The sequence below is a fragment of the Ranitomeya imitator genome, chromosome 1 (genome assembly GCF_032444005.1).
Source record: "Ranitomeya imitator isolate aRanImi1 chromosome 1, aRanImi1.pri, whole genome shotgun sequence".
Lineage (NCBI taxonomy): Eukaryota > Metazoa > Chordata > Amphibia > Anura > Dendrobatidae > Ranitomeya > Ranitomeya imitator.
The window spans coordinates 465586126-465604554 of record NC_091282.1 but is presented as its reverse complement, the minus strand read 5'-3'; the positions used below and the strand labels follow the sequence as shown (position 1 = coordinate 465604554).

The 18429-nt window shown below is 43.5% G+C and overlaps 1 protein-coding gene across 1 annotated transcript in view; it reads left to right on the top strand.

Moving 5' to 3' along the window:
- ZDHHC21 (zinc finger DHHC-type palmitoyltransferase 21) overlaps positions 1 to 18429 on the top strand; it is a 118521-nt gene that overhangs the window by 55611 nt on the left and 44481 nt on the right. Inside the window, exons 3-4 of the mRNA XM_069765111.1 lie at positions 10800 to 10898; positions 11321 to 11432. Of these exons, the coding sequence (XP_069621212.1) occupies positions 10800 to 10898; positions 11321 to 11432 (211 nt within the window). The remainder of the gene's footprint in view (positions 1 to 10799; positions 10899 to 11320; positions 11433 to 18429) is intronic.

Genomic DNA, 18429 nt, shown 5'->3' with positions numbered 1-18429 from the left:
AAAAATTCAAAACGTCAGAATTGCCTTTTTTTGGTCGCTGCAATGTTGCATTAACCCCTTTACCACCAAGGGTGGTTTGCACGTCAATGACCAGGCCAATTTTTACAATTCTGACCACTGTCCCTTTATGAGGTTATAACTCTGGAACTCTTCAATGGATCCTGGTGATTCTGACATTGTTTTCTCGTGACATATTGTACTTCATGATAGTGGTAAAATTTCTTTGATAATACCTGCATTTATTTGTGAAAAAAAACGGAAATTTGGTGAAAATTTTGAAAATTTCGCAATTTTCCAACTTTGAATTTTTATGGAATTAAATCACAGAGATATGTCACACAAAATACTTAATAACTAACATTTCCCACATGTCTACTTTACATCAGCACAATTTTGTAACCAAAATTCTTTTTGTTAGGGAGTTATAAGGGTTAAAAGTTGACCAGCAATTTCTCATTTTTACAACACCATTTTTTTTTTTTTTTTAGGGACCACATCTCATTTGAAGTCATTTTGAGGGGTCTATATGATAGAAAATAACCAAGTGTGACACCATTCTTAAAACTGCACCCCTCAAGGTGCTCAAAACCACATTCAAGAAGAAATTTATTAATCCTTCAGGTGTTTCACAGGAATTTTTGGAATGTTGAAATAAAAATGAACATGTAACTTTTTTTCACAAAAAATTTACTTCAGCTCCAATTTGTTTTATTTTACCAAGGGTAACAGGAGAAAATGGACCCCAAAAGTTGTTGTACAATTTGTCCTGAGTACGCCGATACCCCATATGTGGAGGTAAACCACTGTTTGGGCGCATGACAGAGCTCGGAAGCGAAGGAGGGCAATTTGACTTTTCAATGCAAAATTGACAGGAATTGAGATGGGACGCCATGTTGCGTTTGGAGAGCCACTGATGTGCCTAAATATTGAAACCCCCCACAAGTGACACCATTTTTGAAAGTAGACCCCCTAAGGAACTTATCTGGATGTGTGGTGAGCACTTTGACCCACCAAGTGCTTCACAGAAGTTTATAATGCAGAACTGTAAAAATAGAAAATATTTTTTCACAAAAATTATTTTTTTGCCCCCAATTTTTTATTTTCCGAAAGGTAACAGAAGAAATTGGACTGCAAAAGTTGTTGTACAATTTGTCCTGAGCACGCTGATACCCCATATGTGGCGGTAAACCACTGTTTGGGCGCATGGGAGAGCTCGGAAGGGAAGGAGCGCCGTTTGACTTTTCAATGCAAATTTGACAGGAATTGAGATGGGACGCCATGTTGCATTTGGAGAGCCACTGATGTGCCTAAACATTGAAACCTCCCACAAGTGACACCATTTTGGAAAGTAGACCCCTAAGGAACTTATCTAGATGTGTGGTGAGCACTTTGACCCACCAAGGGCTTCACAGAAGTTTATAATGCAGAGCCATAAAAATAAAACAAAATTTTTTTTCCCACAAAAATTATTTTTTAGCCCCCAGTTTTGTATTTTCCCTATGGTAACAGAAGAAATTGGACCCCAAAAGTTGTTGTCCAATTTGTCCTGAGTACGCTGATACCCCATATGTGGGGGGAACCACCGTTTGAGCGCATGGGAGAGCTCGGAAGGGAAGGAGCGCCATTTGGAATGCAGACTTAGATGGAATGGTCTGCAGGCATCACATTGCGTTTGCAGAGCCCCTAATGTACCTAAACAGTAGAAACCCCCCACAAGTGACCCCATATTGGAACCTAGACACCCCAAGGAACTTATCTAGATGTGTTGTGAGAACTTTGAACCCCCAAGTGTTTCACTACAGTTTATAACGCAGAGCCGTGAAAATAAAAAATCCATTTTTTCCCACAAAAATTATTTTTTAGCCCCCAGTTTTGTATTTTCTTAAGGGTAACAGGAGAAATTGGACCCCAAAATTTGTTGTCCAATTTGTCCTGAGTACGCTGATACCCGATATGTTGGGGTAAACCCCTGTTTGGGCACACAGGAGAGCTCGGAAGGGAAGGAGCACTGTTTTACTTTTTCAACGCAGAATTGGCTGGAATTGAGATCGGACGCCATGTCACGTTTGGAGAGCCCCTGATGTGCCTAAACAGTGGAAACTCCCCAATTATAACTGAAACCCTAATCCAAACACATCCCTAGCCCTAATCCCAACGGTAACCCTAACCACACCTCTAACCCTAATGCCAACCCTATTCCCAACCGTAAATGTAATCCAAACCCTAACCCTAACTTTAGGCCCAGCCCTAACTGTAGCCTTAACCCTAGCCTTAACCCTAGCCCTAACCCTAGCCCTAACCCTAATGGGAAAATGGAAATAAATACATTTTTTTAATTTTTCCCTAACTAAGGGGGTGATGAAGGGGGGTTTGATTTACTTTATAGCGGGTTTTTTAGCGGATTTTTGATTGGCAGCCGTCACACACTGGAAGACGCTTTTTATTGCAAAAAATATTTTTTGTGTTACCACATTTTGAGAGCTATAATTTTTCCATATTTGAGTCCACAGAGTCATGTGAGGTCTTGTTTTTTGCGGGACGAGTTGAAGTTTTTATTGGTAACATTTTCGGGCACGTGACATTTTTTGATCACTTTTTATTCCAATTTTTGTGAGGCAGAATGACCGAAAACCAGCTATTCATGACTTTTTTTGGGGGGGAGGCGTTTATACCGTTCCGCGTTTGGTAAAATGGATAAAGCAGTTTTATTCTTTGGGTCAGTACGATTACAGCGACACCTCATATTATTTTTTTATGTTTTGGCGATTTTTTGGTGATCATGCTGTATGGCGGCTCGTTTTTTGCGGGACAAGATGATGTTTTCAGCGGTACCATGGTTATTTATATCTGTCTTTTTGATCGCGTGTTATTCCACTTTTTGTTCGACAGTATGATAATAAAGCGTTGTTTTTTGCCTCGTTTTTTTTTTTTTTTTCTTACTGTGTTTAGTGAAGGGGTTAACTAGTGGGCCAGTTTTATAGGTTGGGTCGTTACGGACGCGGCGATACTAAATATGTGTACTTTTATTGTTTATTTTTTTTTTTATTTAGATAAATGTATTTATGGGAATAATAATTTTTTTTCCATTATTTAGGAATTATTTTTTTTTATTTTTTTTTTTTTACACATTTGGAAATTTTTTTTTTTACTTTGTCCCGGGGGGGACATCACAGATCGGTGATCTGACAGTTTGCACAGCACTCTGTCAGATCACCGATCTGACTTACAGCACTGCAGGCTTCACAGTGCCTGCTCTGAGCAGGCTCTGTGAAGCCACCTCCCTCCCTGCAGGACCCGGATGCCGCGGCCATCTTGGATCCGGGGCCTGCAGCGAGGAAGGAGGTAGGAGACCCTCGCAGCAACGCGATCACATCGCGTTGCTGCGGGGGTCTCAGGGAAGCCCGCAGGGAGCCCCCTCCCTGCGCGATGCTTCCCTGTACTGCCGGCACACCGCGATCATGTTTGATCGCGGTGTGCCAGGGCTCAGTGTGCCGGGGGCGGTCCGTGACCGCTCCTGGCACATTGTGCCGGATGTCAGCTGCGATAGGCAGCTGACACTCGGCCGCGCTACCCCCCTGAGCGCGGCCGATCGCTATGACGTACTATCCCGTCGAGGGTCAGATAGGCCCAGGGCACCTCGACGGGACAGTACGTCTAAGGTCAGAGAGGGCTTAAAATGCTATAACGGACAATCAAAGGAACATATCTGCACCAAAATGCTATCATTAAAAATGTCAGCTCGGCACACAAAAAATAAGCCCTCAACCAACTCCAGATCACGAAAATTGGAGACGCTACGGGTATCGGGAAGTTGCCCAATTTTTTTTTTTTTAATTTTAGCAAAGTTTGGAATTTTTTTTCACCACTTAGATAGAAAAAGAACCTAGACATGTTTAGTGTCTATGAACTCGAAGTGACCTGGAGAATCATAATGGCAGGTCAGTTTTACCATTTAGTGAACCTAGCAAAAAGCCAAACAAAAAACCAAGTGTGGTACTGCACTTTTTTTTGCAATTTCACTGCACTTGGAACTTTTTTTTTTCCTGTTTTCTAGTACACGACACAGTAAAACCAATAGTGTCGTTCAAAACTACAATTCGTCCCACAAAAATAAGCCCTCACATGGCCATATTGACGGAAAAATAACGTTATGGCTCTGGGAAGGAGGGGAGCGAAAAATGAAAACCCAAAACTGAAAAAACGCTGGGGGTTAAGGGGTTAATATAGCATACTTGCCTGGCAGACACAGGGGTCATTTTTGACCTTTGGTAGTGTTTTTCTTAATGGAGCATTATAGGGACTAGTTACTTCTTGCGCTTTAGGAAAATATTGCAGGTAGGAGGCAATGCATGCCGCCGACGTCTATCTGTACATGGTACAGGAATTGCACACAGCAGGGCTTTGAAACTTGAGGGTTCCTTCATGTGTGTGTTTAAAACCCCTTAATGACAGCCAATACGCCTTTTAACTGACCTTACATTTGAGAGAATAGCCTCCCCATACAGGTAACAATCCAGCATCTGTCGGTTGTATACTATAGCTGACAACTTTCTGCATCAGCCACGATCAGTGTTTGCACCGTCCAAATCTGTTTAACCCCCTTAGATGCTGCTGTAAAAGTGACTACATCATTATATATGGTTAACAGAGTGTGAGAGCTTCCTCTTTATCCAAATTGGTGCCCTCAGATCATGATTGTGTGGTCCTGAAGTTTGCCATGGCAATTCATGACCAAATAGCGGCCTTAGAGTCTGACGGCTGTAGTAATCTGTTCAGAAGTTAGAGGCATTTAGGTGGTAAAAATACACATTTTCATTTCTGTCATGCCACTTTGCATTAATTCTTGTAAAGCACCTGAAGGGTTAATAAACTACCGGACAGCAGTTTTTGATATGTCAGGGTTGCTGTTTTTAAAATGGTATCACGTTTGGGGGTTTCCCAATATGAGACCCCTAAAGTCACTTCAGACATGGATAAGTCCCTAAAAAATATATTTAGTAAATTTCCTTGAAAAAATGAAAAATTGCTGGTACAATTTTAAACCTCCTAAAATGCTAAAAAAAATAAAATAACATTTTACAAATGATGCTGATGTAAAGCTGACATGTGGGAAATGTTATTTATTAATGTTTTGCTGTGGTATGGCTATCTGAATTAAAGGGATAATCATTCAAATTTTGAAAATTGCTAATTTTTTAAAATTTTTCTCAAATTTTTGATATTTTTTATAAATAAACACAAAACATATTGACCTAAATTTACCATTATCATAAAGTATAATATGTCACGAAAAAACTCTCAAAATCACTGGGATTTGTTGAAGCGTTGCAGAGTTACCACATAAAGTGACACTGGTCAGATTTCAAAAATTTGGCTCCTTCACTAAGGGGTTAAAAAACCTTTTAACTCCTATCTATGGGATAAAAGATAACTTGCTGATGAGGTGGCCTGACTGCTGAGTTGCCCAGTGATCCTAAGAGCAGGGCTGTGCAGCCTAGCCTTTAATGGATTGGAGGTGCACATGCTTGACTTCCGCTCAGGGTTGTAAAACCAATGGAGGCCGATCACGTGGTCGATATGGGGCCCAGTGCACTGGCACTATTGAACTGAATGATGTAACAGGGAGCTGTCTGCTCCCTGCTGTACCATTCAGACTGAACATTTGTCTCCACGCAGCAGGTGACATTAATAACTCACATCGGGTGCCCAGATCTGAGCAGAGCATTGATATGAGAAGGTTTTATTTATTTGTTTTTTAATGTCTTTAATTGTTGGGGGCTATAGAGGCCATTAAAGTATGGGTGGGTGGAAGGAGAGTGGCTTTAGGGGGGATCTGTGGATACTGTGTGTGGGGATATCATTATGTGGGGCATATTATGAACCTCTCCCTTCCCCTTATCTGACCACCATCTACTCACCTTCTCTTCCTTGTCCTCCTCACCTGCCCCCCACGTCCAGCCAGTACCACATCATCGCAGAAACCTTGCATACCTAGACATTCTCAGACTCTCTTCTACCCCTGTCCTCCATATCTTCACTCCATGACATGGATAGCGCCACCGCTTTCTATAACTCCACCCTCACATCAGTCATAGACCCAGTCAACCCTCTCATGCATGGCAAAGTGCGACAAATCAATAGGCAACCCTGGCATAACAACCTCACCAAAAAACTCCGACAAGCATCCAGGGTCGCTGAGCCGCGTTGGAAAAAAAACACGCCTGTCAGACAACTTCAACACTTTCAAACAAGCTACACTTGCCTGTAAACTAGCCCTCACTTCTGCTAAACAGACTTATTTCACTAACCCTGTATCTTCACTATCCTACAACCCAAAACAACTGTTCAGCACATTTAACTTTCTCCTCCGCCCACCACTGCCACCTCCAACTCCCCTAATCTCTTCTGAGGACTTTGCCACCTACTTCAAAAACAAGATCGACCAAACAAGGCAAACTTTTTTCCACCACCCCAACCACTCCATATACCAGACCTCTGCCCTTCCCCCAACAACTTCCCTCTCCAACATCACTGAAGGAGAACTTACTCGCCCCCATCCCTTCCCACTTGCTCCCCAACTTCACTAACACGCTCATTCCAGCCCTAACCCAGCTCTTCAACCTATCGCTATCTTCTGGTACTTTCCGCTCTGCCTTCAAACATGCCACCATCACACCCATCCTCAAAAAGCTAACCTTGACCCAACCGCTATGCCCAGCTATCACCCCATATCACTGCTCCCGTTTGCTTCCAAACTCCTTGAGCAGCATGTCCATGGTCAACTTTCCTCTCACCTCTCATCTAAAGGTACAGTCACATTTAGCGACGCTGCAGCGATCTAGACGACGATGCCGATCGCTGCAGCGTCGCTGTTTGGTCACTGGAGAGCGGTCACACAGACAGCTCTCCAGCGACCAACGATCCCGAAGTCCCCGGGTAACCAGGGTAAACATCGGGTTACTAAGCGCAAGGCCGCGCTTAGTAACCCGATGTTTACCCTGGTTACCATTTTAAATGTAAAAAAAACAAACAGTACATACTTACATTCTGGTGTCTTGGGACGTCCCTCTCCTTCAGCTTCCCGCACTGACTGAGCGCCGGCCGTAAAGCACAGCGGTAACGACACCGCTGTGCTCTGCTTTACGGCGGCCGGCGCTCACAGTCAGTGCGGGAAGATGAAGGCAAGGGACGTGACCAGACACCGGAATGTGAGTATGTAGTGCTTGTTTTTTTTACATTTACAATGGTAACCAGGGTAAACATCAGGTTACTAAGCGTGGCCCTGCTTACCAGTGAAGACTGGTTACCAGTAAAGACTGGTTACCAGTAAAGACTGGTTACCAGTAAAGACTGGTTACCAGTAAAGACTGGTTACCAGTAAAGACTGGTTACCAGTAAAGACTGGTTACCAGTAAAGACTGGTTACCAGTAAAGACTGGTTACCAGTAAAGACTGGTTACCAGTAAAGACTGGTTACCAGTAAAGACTGGTTACCAGTAAAGACTGGTTACCAGTAAAGACTGGTTACCAGTAAAGACTGGTTACCAGTAAAGACTGGTTACCAGTAAAGACTGGTTACCAGTAAAGACTGGTTACCAGTAAAGACTGGTTACCAGTAAAGACTGGTTACCAGTAAAGACTGGTTACCAGTAAAGACTGGTTACCAGTAAAGACTGGTTACCAGTAAAGACTGGTTACCAGTAAAGACTGGTTACCAGTAAAGACTGGTTACCAGTAAAGACTGGTTACCAGTAAAGACTGGTTACCAGTAAAGACTGGTTACCAGTAAAGACTGGTTACCAGTAAAGACTGGTTACCAGTGAAGACATCGCTGAATCGGCGTCACACACGCCGATCCAGCGATGTCAGCGGGTGATCCAGTGACAAAATAAAGTCCTGGACTTTCCCCAGCTACCAACGATCTCCCAGCAGGGGCCTGATCGTTGGTCGCTGTCACACATAATGATTTCGTTAACGATATCGTTATGTGTGACGGTACCTTAACTCTCTCCTTGACAACCTCCAATCTGGCTTCTGCCCCCACCACTCCACCGAAACTGCTCTGACCAAAATTACTAATGAGTTACTCACAGCCAAAGCTAACAGACAGTTCTCCATCCTCTTCCTTCTCGATCTGTCCTCTGCTTTTGACACAGTCGACCACCTCTTACTGCTACAGATTCTTTCTTCCCTCGGCATCAAAGACTTTGCCCTGTCCTGGATTGCCTCATACCTTTCCAACTGCACATTTAGCGTTTCCCACTCACACACTACCTCCTCACCCCACCCAATCTCTGTTGGAGTCCCTCAAGGCTCTTTCCTAGGGCCTCTATTTTTTTCCATCTATACCCTTGGCCTAGGACAACTCATAAAGTCCCATGGCTTCCAGTACCACCTATATGCGGACGACACTCAGACCTACCTCTCTGGCTCAGATGTCGCCTCTTATGTCCAGAATCCCGGAGTGTCTGTCAGACATATCCTCCTTCTTCAACTCTCGCTTTCTAAAACTCGATGTAGACAAAACCGAACTCATCATCTTTCCCCCATCTCGCGTATCCCACCTACCTGAACTATCTATTTATAGTAAACGGCATCACGCTCTATCCCGCACCAGAAATCCGCTGCCTCGGGGTAACTCTCAATTCTGCCCTGTCCTTCAAACCGCACGTCCAAACCCTTGCCACCTCCTGTCGCCTCCAACTCAAAAATATTGCCAGAATCCGTCCCTTCAATCTACTAAAACTCTTGTGCATGCTCTCATCATCTCCTGCCTCGATTACTGCAACACCCTCCTCTGTGACCTCCCCGCTAACTCCCTTGCACCACTCTAGTCTGTCCTCAACTCTGCTGCTCGGCTAATCCACCTCTCTCCTCGCTACTCCCCTGCTTCACCCCTCTGCAAATCCCTCCACTGGCTCCTAATTCCCCAACTAATCCAGTTTAAACTACTAACACTGATCTACAAAGCCATCCACAACCTGTCCCCTCCTTATATCTCTGAACTAATCTCTCAATATCTTCCCTCACGTAATCTTCGATCCTCCCAAGACCTCCTCCTCTCCTCCACACTTATTCGGTCCTCACACAACCTCCTCCAAGATTTCTCCCGAATATCCCCCATCGTCTGGAATTCCATGCCTCAACACGTCCGATTATCCACCACCCTCGGATCCTTCAGATGGAACCTGAAAACCCATCTCTTCAGGAAAGCCTACAGCCTGCAATAACCATTCTGCCACGTCACCGACCGCCCGAGCTGCCGCCACGTCACCGACCGCCCGAGCTGCCGCCATGTCACCGACCGCCCGAGCTGCCGCCACGTCACCGACCACCCGAGCTTCCGCCACGTCACCGACCACCCGAGCTGCAGCCTCACCACCACCAGTGCTGCAGCACACCAACCTCCTGTCTCTTCCCCACTATCCTGAAGAATGTAAGTCCGCAAGGACAGGGTCCTCTCCCCTCTGTACCAGTCTCACTGTAAATTTGTTTACTGTTAACGATATCTATAACTCTGTATGTAAGCCCTTTTCACATGTACAGCACCATGGAATTAATGGTGCTATATAAATAAATAATAATATTATGCTGTTGAGGGTCTGTGGCCGAAAAATATATTTTCTGGGAGCACTGTGGCAGCACAATACTTTGCATGTGTTTGGGGGATTGATTAGGGGAATATATTGTCTTTGGGGGTGCATAACACTTTACTGGGGTCATGAAAGGGGTATTGTAGTGGGTGATAACACTAAGGGGTTATATTAAGGGCATAATTACTTGTGCATGTGTCGCAATGCATATCCCTCTCCTTGTGTTTAAATGATTTTTATTTTTTATTTTTTGCTTCGAGGTATGGAGAAAGGGTGGAGGGTCTAGGACTTTTACTACATGGCTATGTGATGTATGCCCCTCTGCGCCAGTCAACCTTTTACGGGGCTGCCGGGGAAAGCAAAGCGCTGTACTCTATTTTTCGTCCAGTCATCACTGTAACTGACACCTGTGCCATGTGCACCATTGCTGCATTTAAAGGGAACCTGTCATGTCATTTGTAGCATCTAAAGTGCCCCCAGTGGGGTGTTAGTGATGCAAGGCGCAGGACTAACATGTTTTTTCCATTAAAATCGACCCTGTAATTCTTATAAAAAGCACTTTTTATAGTTATATCTTACTTCCTCGTTTAGTCATAGGGTTGTGCTTCATTGCGTTGAGTCTGGCTTGTCCGTGCCCACCCAATTTTGATTCATGTTCCTGGAGTTGCGCTGCTCGTCACAGCACATGCGCGGATCACCAATAAACAATGCGCAAGTGCGACTCCTCCAATAGACACTGCGTGAGCACTGCAAAACAACGCTGCTCAAGTGCAGGATTTACAGTGACATCAGCACAACCCTGGGAACTTAATTTGAATTGCATGGTTGGGAACAACCCTGACTCAAGGCTTTGAAGCACATCCCTAAGACTAAACAAGCAGGTAAGATATAACTATCAAAAGTTTTTTGGGTTTTTTTATGGGAAAATGTGTCAGTGACACACATTACATCACTAACACCACACTGGGGACACTTTAGATGCTACAAATTACATGATTGGTTTGTCTTTTAATATGCAAATGCAGAGCCCTGATCTTTGAATCATTGGGGGACCCGGCAGTCCAACTCTCCATGATCAGCAAGTAATCCTGTATCCTGTAGATGGCAGATAACCTGTGATTTTGGGAAAAGCCAAAATAATCATATAGTAATTTAGTAAAAATATTACCGTAGTTTTGGTAATGTGTGCTATATTTTGTCTTTCAGCTTATTATGTAACTTCCATCTTTTGTGTGATTTCGCTTTTAAGAGCATCAACTGCAGATCCTGGTAAACTGCAAGATAGTCCAAAAATCCCCATTACAGGTAATGGTTGTAACAGTCATAGTTTACTACTATATTAGGCTACTTTTTAGTAATGCTTGTAACCTCCAAATATTGCCGTTATTTGATCACTGAAGTGGAGTAACTTACTCCGGCTAGCCCACATTCACTATCAGACAGGCCTGATTCACTAAGCAGTGTATGCCATTTAAGGAATCCGGTAAGTGAACTCCAGCAAGCGATTTTGTGAACATCCGTGTGCGCTGCACCAGTCTTAATGAATCGCTCCTTTTGTATCCATGTGTGAGTGGTGTTCAGCATAGACAATAGCCAAACCCAACTTTTGGATGTTTAATGGAACATGTCTGAACGCCATTTAGAAATAATCCAGAGAAAATAAACCAATAACTTCTGAATGACCGCAATATTTGTTTTACTTTTTTTATTTTTTCTACCTTGACTAGAGAAAGAATTTTGGGAGCTATGCAACAAATGTAATCTGATGAGACCAAAACGTTCTCACCACTGCAGTCGATGTGGACACTGTGTCAGAAAGATGGATCACCACTGTCCTTGGTAAATGCCATACCATTTGTTACCCATATTTCCACTTGGTACTACTTAACATTAAACGCGCATTACAAAACATTAACCCCTTGGTGACTAAGGCCCCTTTCACACATCAGTTTTTTGCCATCAGTCACAATCTGTCGAATTTTGAAAAAAAACTGATCCGGCGACAGATGCCGCCGGATCCTTTTTTTTCTCATAAGCTTGTATTAGCGACGGATGGCCTCACGTTTCATCCGTCGTTCGCCAGATCCGTCGAAAATTGTTTGTCCGGCGGCCGGAGACAACAGACGTAACATTTTCTGTATTTATACATATTAGTCCTTAGAACCTCTATTAGAACACATTCAAACAACTGATCTTACCCACAGGCCCACAAGAATCTCATTCAGGGGACAGAATGTTTAGTTCAGAAATATAAACTTTATTAATATATTTTATAAAAACATAAAATACAAAAACTTATGCAAGTACCTCTATTCCAAAAAAGACCTTGATGTGTGCTTAGTAATTGAACCCAACATTGCATAAAAATGCTATATATGTTTTAGGTATCATATTGTATGGTGACTGCTTGAATGTGAGCTCTCTAAAGTGCAAATGTGCTAATAATTTGCGTGCTAGAGTTTAGCTGCAAAAGAACTATCATAGTGCCATGCATAAATATACAAGAACCGGTACATACCGCAACTTCTGTGGCACCTGCCTCAACAGAATATACCCATATAATGCGCACGTACTAAACTTAACAAGATGGTAAGTGTAGAGCACAGAAAAGCATATTCACCTCACTACAGCACGCTCAAGGAAACCCCTACGCGCGTTTCGATCGTATCTTCATCCGGGGGCGTGTGTCATGGAGAGGAGGCTTGGTCTATTTAAATCCACCACCACCCAATCATCGCTATACCACTATCAACCAATGGCTATTCTTATATTTCAAGCCACACTCCATTTCCGGTATATTGTATCTATCTCGCCGGGACTAGAATCACAGGACAATAAAACAATCCTTATCTAAGAATTGGCCCAATATTTATGGACGTAACTGTTTATCACCCATGGTAATTCTGCTTCATGTCACCTGGCTTATCCATGGTTTTTTTTTTTTCCCTTTTTTTTTTTCCCTATACTATGTTGTGCATAAATATGTGATTCTTCAGAATTTGTTTTAGTCTTTGCCTGATGAAGAGACCTGTGTAGTCTCGAAAGCTTGCAATTTGTTACCATCTTTTCAGTTAGCCATTAAAAGGTATCAACCACTGAGGACTCTCAATTCTAAATATTTTTCTAAACATATAACAGTGATTTGACAGTTGTTTTTTTTTTCATGACTCATTGTACTTGATGATAGTGTTTAATTTATTTTGATATGTTTTGCGTTTATTTATGAAAATACTAGATGGTGGCCCGATTCTAACGCATCGGGTATTCTAGAATATGCATGTCCACGTAGTATATTGCCCAGCCACGTAGTTTATTGCCCAGTCACGTAGTATATTGCCCATTCACGTAGTATATTACGTCATCATCTCGCGAGACCGCAATGCATGCAGCGGTCACCGGGGCGTCGCGCGGAACGGGAAAGGCCGGTTCTTGATCCGTGGGGCCACCGGAGCGTGAGTATGTAACTATTTTTTATTTTTTTTATTTCTGCATAGGCAGCATGAATAGTAAAAAGTTGGTCACACAGGGTTAATAGCAGCGTTAACCGAGTGCGTTACACCGCGGTCAACGCTGCCATTAACCCTGTGTAAGCGCTGACTGGAGGGGAGTATGCGGGCGCCGGGCACTGACTGCGGGGAGGAAGGAGCGGCCATTTTCTTCCGGACTGTGGCCGTCGCTGATTGGTCGCGGCAGCCATGACAGGCAGCTGCCGAGACCAATCAGCGAATGAATAACCGTGACAGAAAGAAAGAATGACAGACGGAAGTGACCCTTAGACAATTATGTAGTAGATCTCAGCACATTTTATTTAAACACTCCAACTGTGGAACTGCGATCCATTGATTTAAAATGAACTATTGTTCTTGGGGAACACCCCTTTTAACCCCTTCACTCCGAAGCCTGTATGATGTCATACTCTGTAACGCATCAATGGATCTAACTGAGTGGTTTTTTTTGTGACATATTGTACTTCATGATAGTGGTAAAATTTATTCAACATGACTAACGTTTATTTGTGAAAATTTTGAAAATGTTTGCATTTTTCAAACTTTTCATTTTTATGTCCTTAACCTCTCTCTGACCTTAGACGTACTATCCCGTCGAGGTGCCCTGGGCCTATCTGACCCTCGACGGGATAGTACGTCATAGCGATCGGCCGCGCTCATGGGGGGAGCGCGGCCGGGTGTCAGCTGACTATCGCAGCTGACATCCGGCACAATGTGCCAGGAGCGGTCACGGACCACCCCTGGCACACCGCGATCAAACATGATCGCGGTGTGCCGGCGGTATAGGGAAGCATAGCGCAGGGAGGGGGCTCCCTGCGGGCTTCCCTGAGCCCCCCGCAGCAACGCGATGTGATCGCGTGCTGCGAGGGTCTCCCTACCTCCCTCCCTGTAGCAGGCCCAGATCCAAAATGGCCGCGGCATCCGGGTCCTGCAGGGAGGGAGGTGGCTTACCAAGTGCCTGCTCAGAGCAGGCGCTTGGTAAGCCTGCAGCACTGTAAGTCAGATCGGTGATCTGACAGAGTGCTGTGCAAACTGTCAGATCACCGATCTGTGATGTCCCACCCCTGGGACAAAGTAAAAAAGTTTAAAAAAAAAAAATTCCTAAATAATGAAAAAAAAATATTATTCCCATAAATACATTTCTTTATCTAAATAAAAAAAAAAAACAACAATAAAAGTACACATATTTAGTATCGCCGCGTCCGTAACGACCCCACCTATAAAACTATATCACTAGTTAACCCCTTCAGTGAACACCGTAAAAAAAGGCAAAAAACGCTTTATCATACCGCCGAACAAAAAGTGGCATAACACGCGATCAAAATGACAGATATAAATAACCATGGTACCGTTGAAAACGTCATCTTGTCCCGCAAAAAATGAGCCACCATACAGCATCATCAGCAAAAAAATAAAAAAGTTATAGTCCTGAGAATAAAGCGATGCAAAAATAATTATTTTTTCTGTAAAATAGTTTTTATCGTATAAAAGCGCCGAAACATAAAAAAATGATATAAATGAGGTATCGCTGTAATCGTACTGACCCGAAGAATAAAACTGCTTTATCAATTTTACCAAACGCGGAATGGTATAAACGCCTCCCCCAAAAGAAGTTCATGAATAGCTGGTTTTCGGTCAGTCTGCCTCGGAATAAAAAGCGATCAAAAAATGTCACGTCCCCGAAAATGTTACCAATGAAAACGTCAACTCGTCCCGCAAAAAACAAGACCGCACATGACTCTGTGAACTCAAATATGGCAAAATTATAGCTCTCAAAATGTGGTAATGCAAAAAATATTTTTTGCAATAAAAAGCGTCTTTCAGTGTGTGACGACTGCCAATCATAAAAATCCGCTAAAAACCCACTATAAAAGTAAATCAAACCCCCCTTCATCACCCCCTTAGTTTGGAAATAAATACATTTTTTAAATTTTTTAATTTTTCCCTTTTTCCCATTAGGGCTAGGGTTAGGGCTAGGTTTAGGGTTAGGGCTAGGGTTAGGGCTAGGGTTAGGGCTAGGGTTAGGGCTAGGGTTAGGGCTAGGGTTAGGGCTAGGGTTAGGGTTAAGGCTACAGTTAGGGTTGGGGCTAAAGTTAGGGTTGGGGCTAAAGTTAGGGTTGGGGCTAAAGTTAGGGTTAGGATTACATTTACGGTTGGGAATAGGGTTGGGATTAGGGTTAGGGGTGTGGTTAGGGTTACCATTGGGATTAGGGTTAGGTGTGTGTTTGGATTAGGGTTTAAGTTATAATTGGGGGGTTTCCACTGTTTAGGCACATCAGGGGCTCTCCAAACGTGACATGGCGTCCGATCTCAATTCTAGCCAATTCTGCGTTGAAAAAGTAAAACAGTGCTCCTTCCCTTCCGAGCTCTCCCATGTGCCCAAACAGGGGTTTACCCCAACATATGGGATATCAGCGTACTCAGGACAAATAGGACAACAACTTTTGGGGTCCAATTTCTTCTGTTACCCTTGGGAAAATACAAAACTGGGGGCCAAAAAATTATTTTTGTGGGGAAAAAAATGGATTTTTTATTTTCTCGGCTCTGCGTTATAAACTGTAGTGAAACACTTGGGAGTTCAAAGTTCTCACAACACATCTAGATAAGTTCCTTGGGGGGGTCTAGTTTCCAATATGGGGTCACTTGTGGGGGGTTTCTACTGTTTAGGTACATTAGGGCCTCTGCAAACGCAATGTGACGCCTGCAGACCAATCCATCTAAGTCTGCATTCCAAATGATGCTCCTTCCCTTCCGAGCTCTGCCATGCGCTCAAACGGTGGTTCTCCCCCCACATATGGGGTATCGGGGTATTCCGAACAAATTGGACAACAACTTTTGGGGTCCAATTTCACCTGTTACCCTCGGAAAAATACAAAACTGGGGGCCAAAAAATAATTTTTGTGGAAAAAATTTTTGTTTTATTTTTACGGCTCTGCATTATAAATTATATTCCGAGCTCTCCCATGCGCCCAAACAGTGGTTTACCCCCACATATTGGGTATCAGCGTACTCAGGACAAATTGTACAACTTTTGGGGTCCAATTTCTTCACTTACCCTTGGGAAAATAAAACATTGGGGGCAAAAAGATGATTTTCGTTTGATTTTTTATTTTTACGGTTCTGCATTATAAACTTCTGTGAAGCACTTGGTGGGTTAAAGTGCTCACCACACCCCTAGATAAGTTCCTTAGGGGGTCTACTTTCCAAAATGGTGTCACTTGTGGGGGGTTTCCACTGTTTTGGCAGATCAGGGGCTCTCCAAATGCAACATGGCGTCCCATCTCAATTCCTGTCAATTTTGCATTGAAAAGTCAAATTTCCCTCCTTCGCTTCCGAGCTCTGTCATGCGCCGAAACAGTGGTTTACCCCCACATATGGGGTATCGGCGTACTCAGGAGAAATTGTACAACAACTTTTGGGGTCCATTTTCTCCTGTTACCCTTGGTAAAATAAAACAAATTGGAGCTGAAGTAAATTTTTTGTGAAAAAGTTACATGTTCATTTTTATTTAAACATTCCAAAAATTCCTGTGAAACACCTGAAGGGTTAATAAACTTCTTGAATGTGGTTTTGAGCACCTTGAGGGGTGTAGTTTTTAGAATGGTGTCACACTTGGGTATTTTCTATCATATAGACCCCTCAAAATGACTTCAAATGAGATGTGGTCCCTAAAAAAAAAATGGTGTTGTAAAAATGAGAAATTGCTGGTCAACTTTTAACCCTTATAACTCCCTAACAAAAAAAAATGTTGGTTCCAAAATTGTGCTGATGTAAAGTAGACATGTGGGATATGTTACTTATTAAGTATTTTGTGTGACATATCTCTGTGATTTAATTGCATAAAAATTCAAAGTTGGAAAATTGCGAAATTTTCCAAATTTTTGCCAAATTTCCGTTTTTTTTTCACATATAAACGCAGGTAATATCAAAGAAATGTTACCACTATCATGAAGTACAATATGTCACGAGAAAACAATATCAGAATCACTGGGATCCGTTGAAGCGTTCCAGAGTTATAACCTCGTAAAGGGACAGTGGTCAGAATTGTAAAAATTGGCCTGGTCATTGACGTGCAAACCACCCTTGGGGTAAAGGGGTTAAATCACGAAGTCCTGTCACCCAAAATATCTAATACATAACATTTCCCACATGTCTACTTAACATCTGCACAATTTTTGAAACCTATTTTTTTTGTTAGGAAAAAGTTGACCAACAATGTCTCATTTTTACAACACAGTTTATAAAATCATTTTTTTAACGACCACATCACATTTGAAGTTACTTTGAGGGGTCTGTATGACAGAAATACCGAAATGTGACACCCTTCAGGTGCTTCACAGGAATTAATGGAATGTGGAAGGAGAAAAATAAACATTAATTTTTTTTTCACAAAAAGTTTCCTTTAGACCCAATTTTTTTTTACTTTCATAAGGGTAACAGAAGAAAATGGACCATACAAATTGTTGTGCAAGTTCTCCTGAGCATGCCAATACCCCATATGTGGGGAAAACTACTGTTCAGGTTCACGGCAGGGCTTGGAAGGTAAGGAGCGCCATATAACTTTTTGAATGTAAAAATTGGCATAATTAGCGGACGCCATGTCGCATTTGGAGAGCCTCTGAAGTGCCTAAACATTGGCAACCCGCCACAAGTGACACCATTTTGGAAACTAGATCCTTCAGGGAACTTATCTAGATGTGTATTGAGAACCTTAAAACCCCAAGTGCTTCACAGACGTTTATAACGTTGAGCCGTGAAAATGAAAACAATCACATTTTTTCCACACACATGTTTTCTCTTACTCCCATGACGGCACCACGGAGAGAGAGGGATCCGACCTCAGGGACAGGAAACCCACAGGTTAAAAAGGCGGGACCTCTCCTCCACCTCAGTTCGGTTTCCTGTCCCTGACGGGGAACCCACAGTTACCTGACGTCGCGGGATACCGGGGACCATCTGGCCGAATTCAGGCAGTGGGGGGCCCTGCCGCGGTCGTAGGTGGAGGTTCTCCCTGAAGGCACAATCCGGGGTCGGCGGGCCTTGTACGAATGTGCAGGGAAGAGGCAGTGAAGAGGACACCAGTCTGCCTCTTTCCTTCAGCAGCAGCAGCTGGTAATAGGTAGCGGCGGCTACCTGGTATGTTACCGCCGGCTTAGGGCCCCGGGAGGAGGTGGCGGCGGTCACCAGCAGGAAGCGCCAACAGGAGACAGCAGCGGCGGCTGCTGCAAGGCTTCCGTCCCTCCTGGGAGCCGGCAGGAGCACGCGCGCGCGTTGGGCTGGCGGCGCATGTGCGGTGGTCATTTCCGGGTCGGCGCAGGGCACCTCTGGGA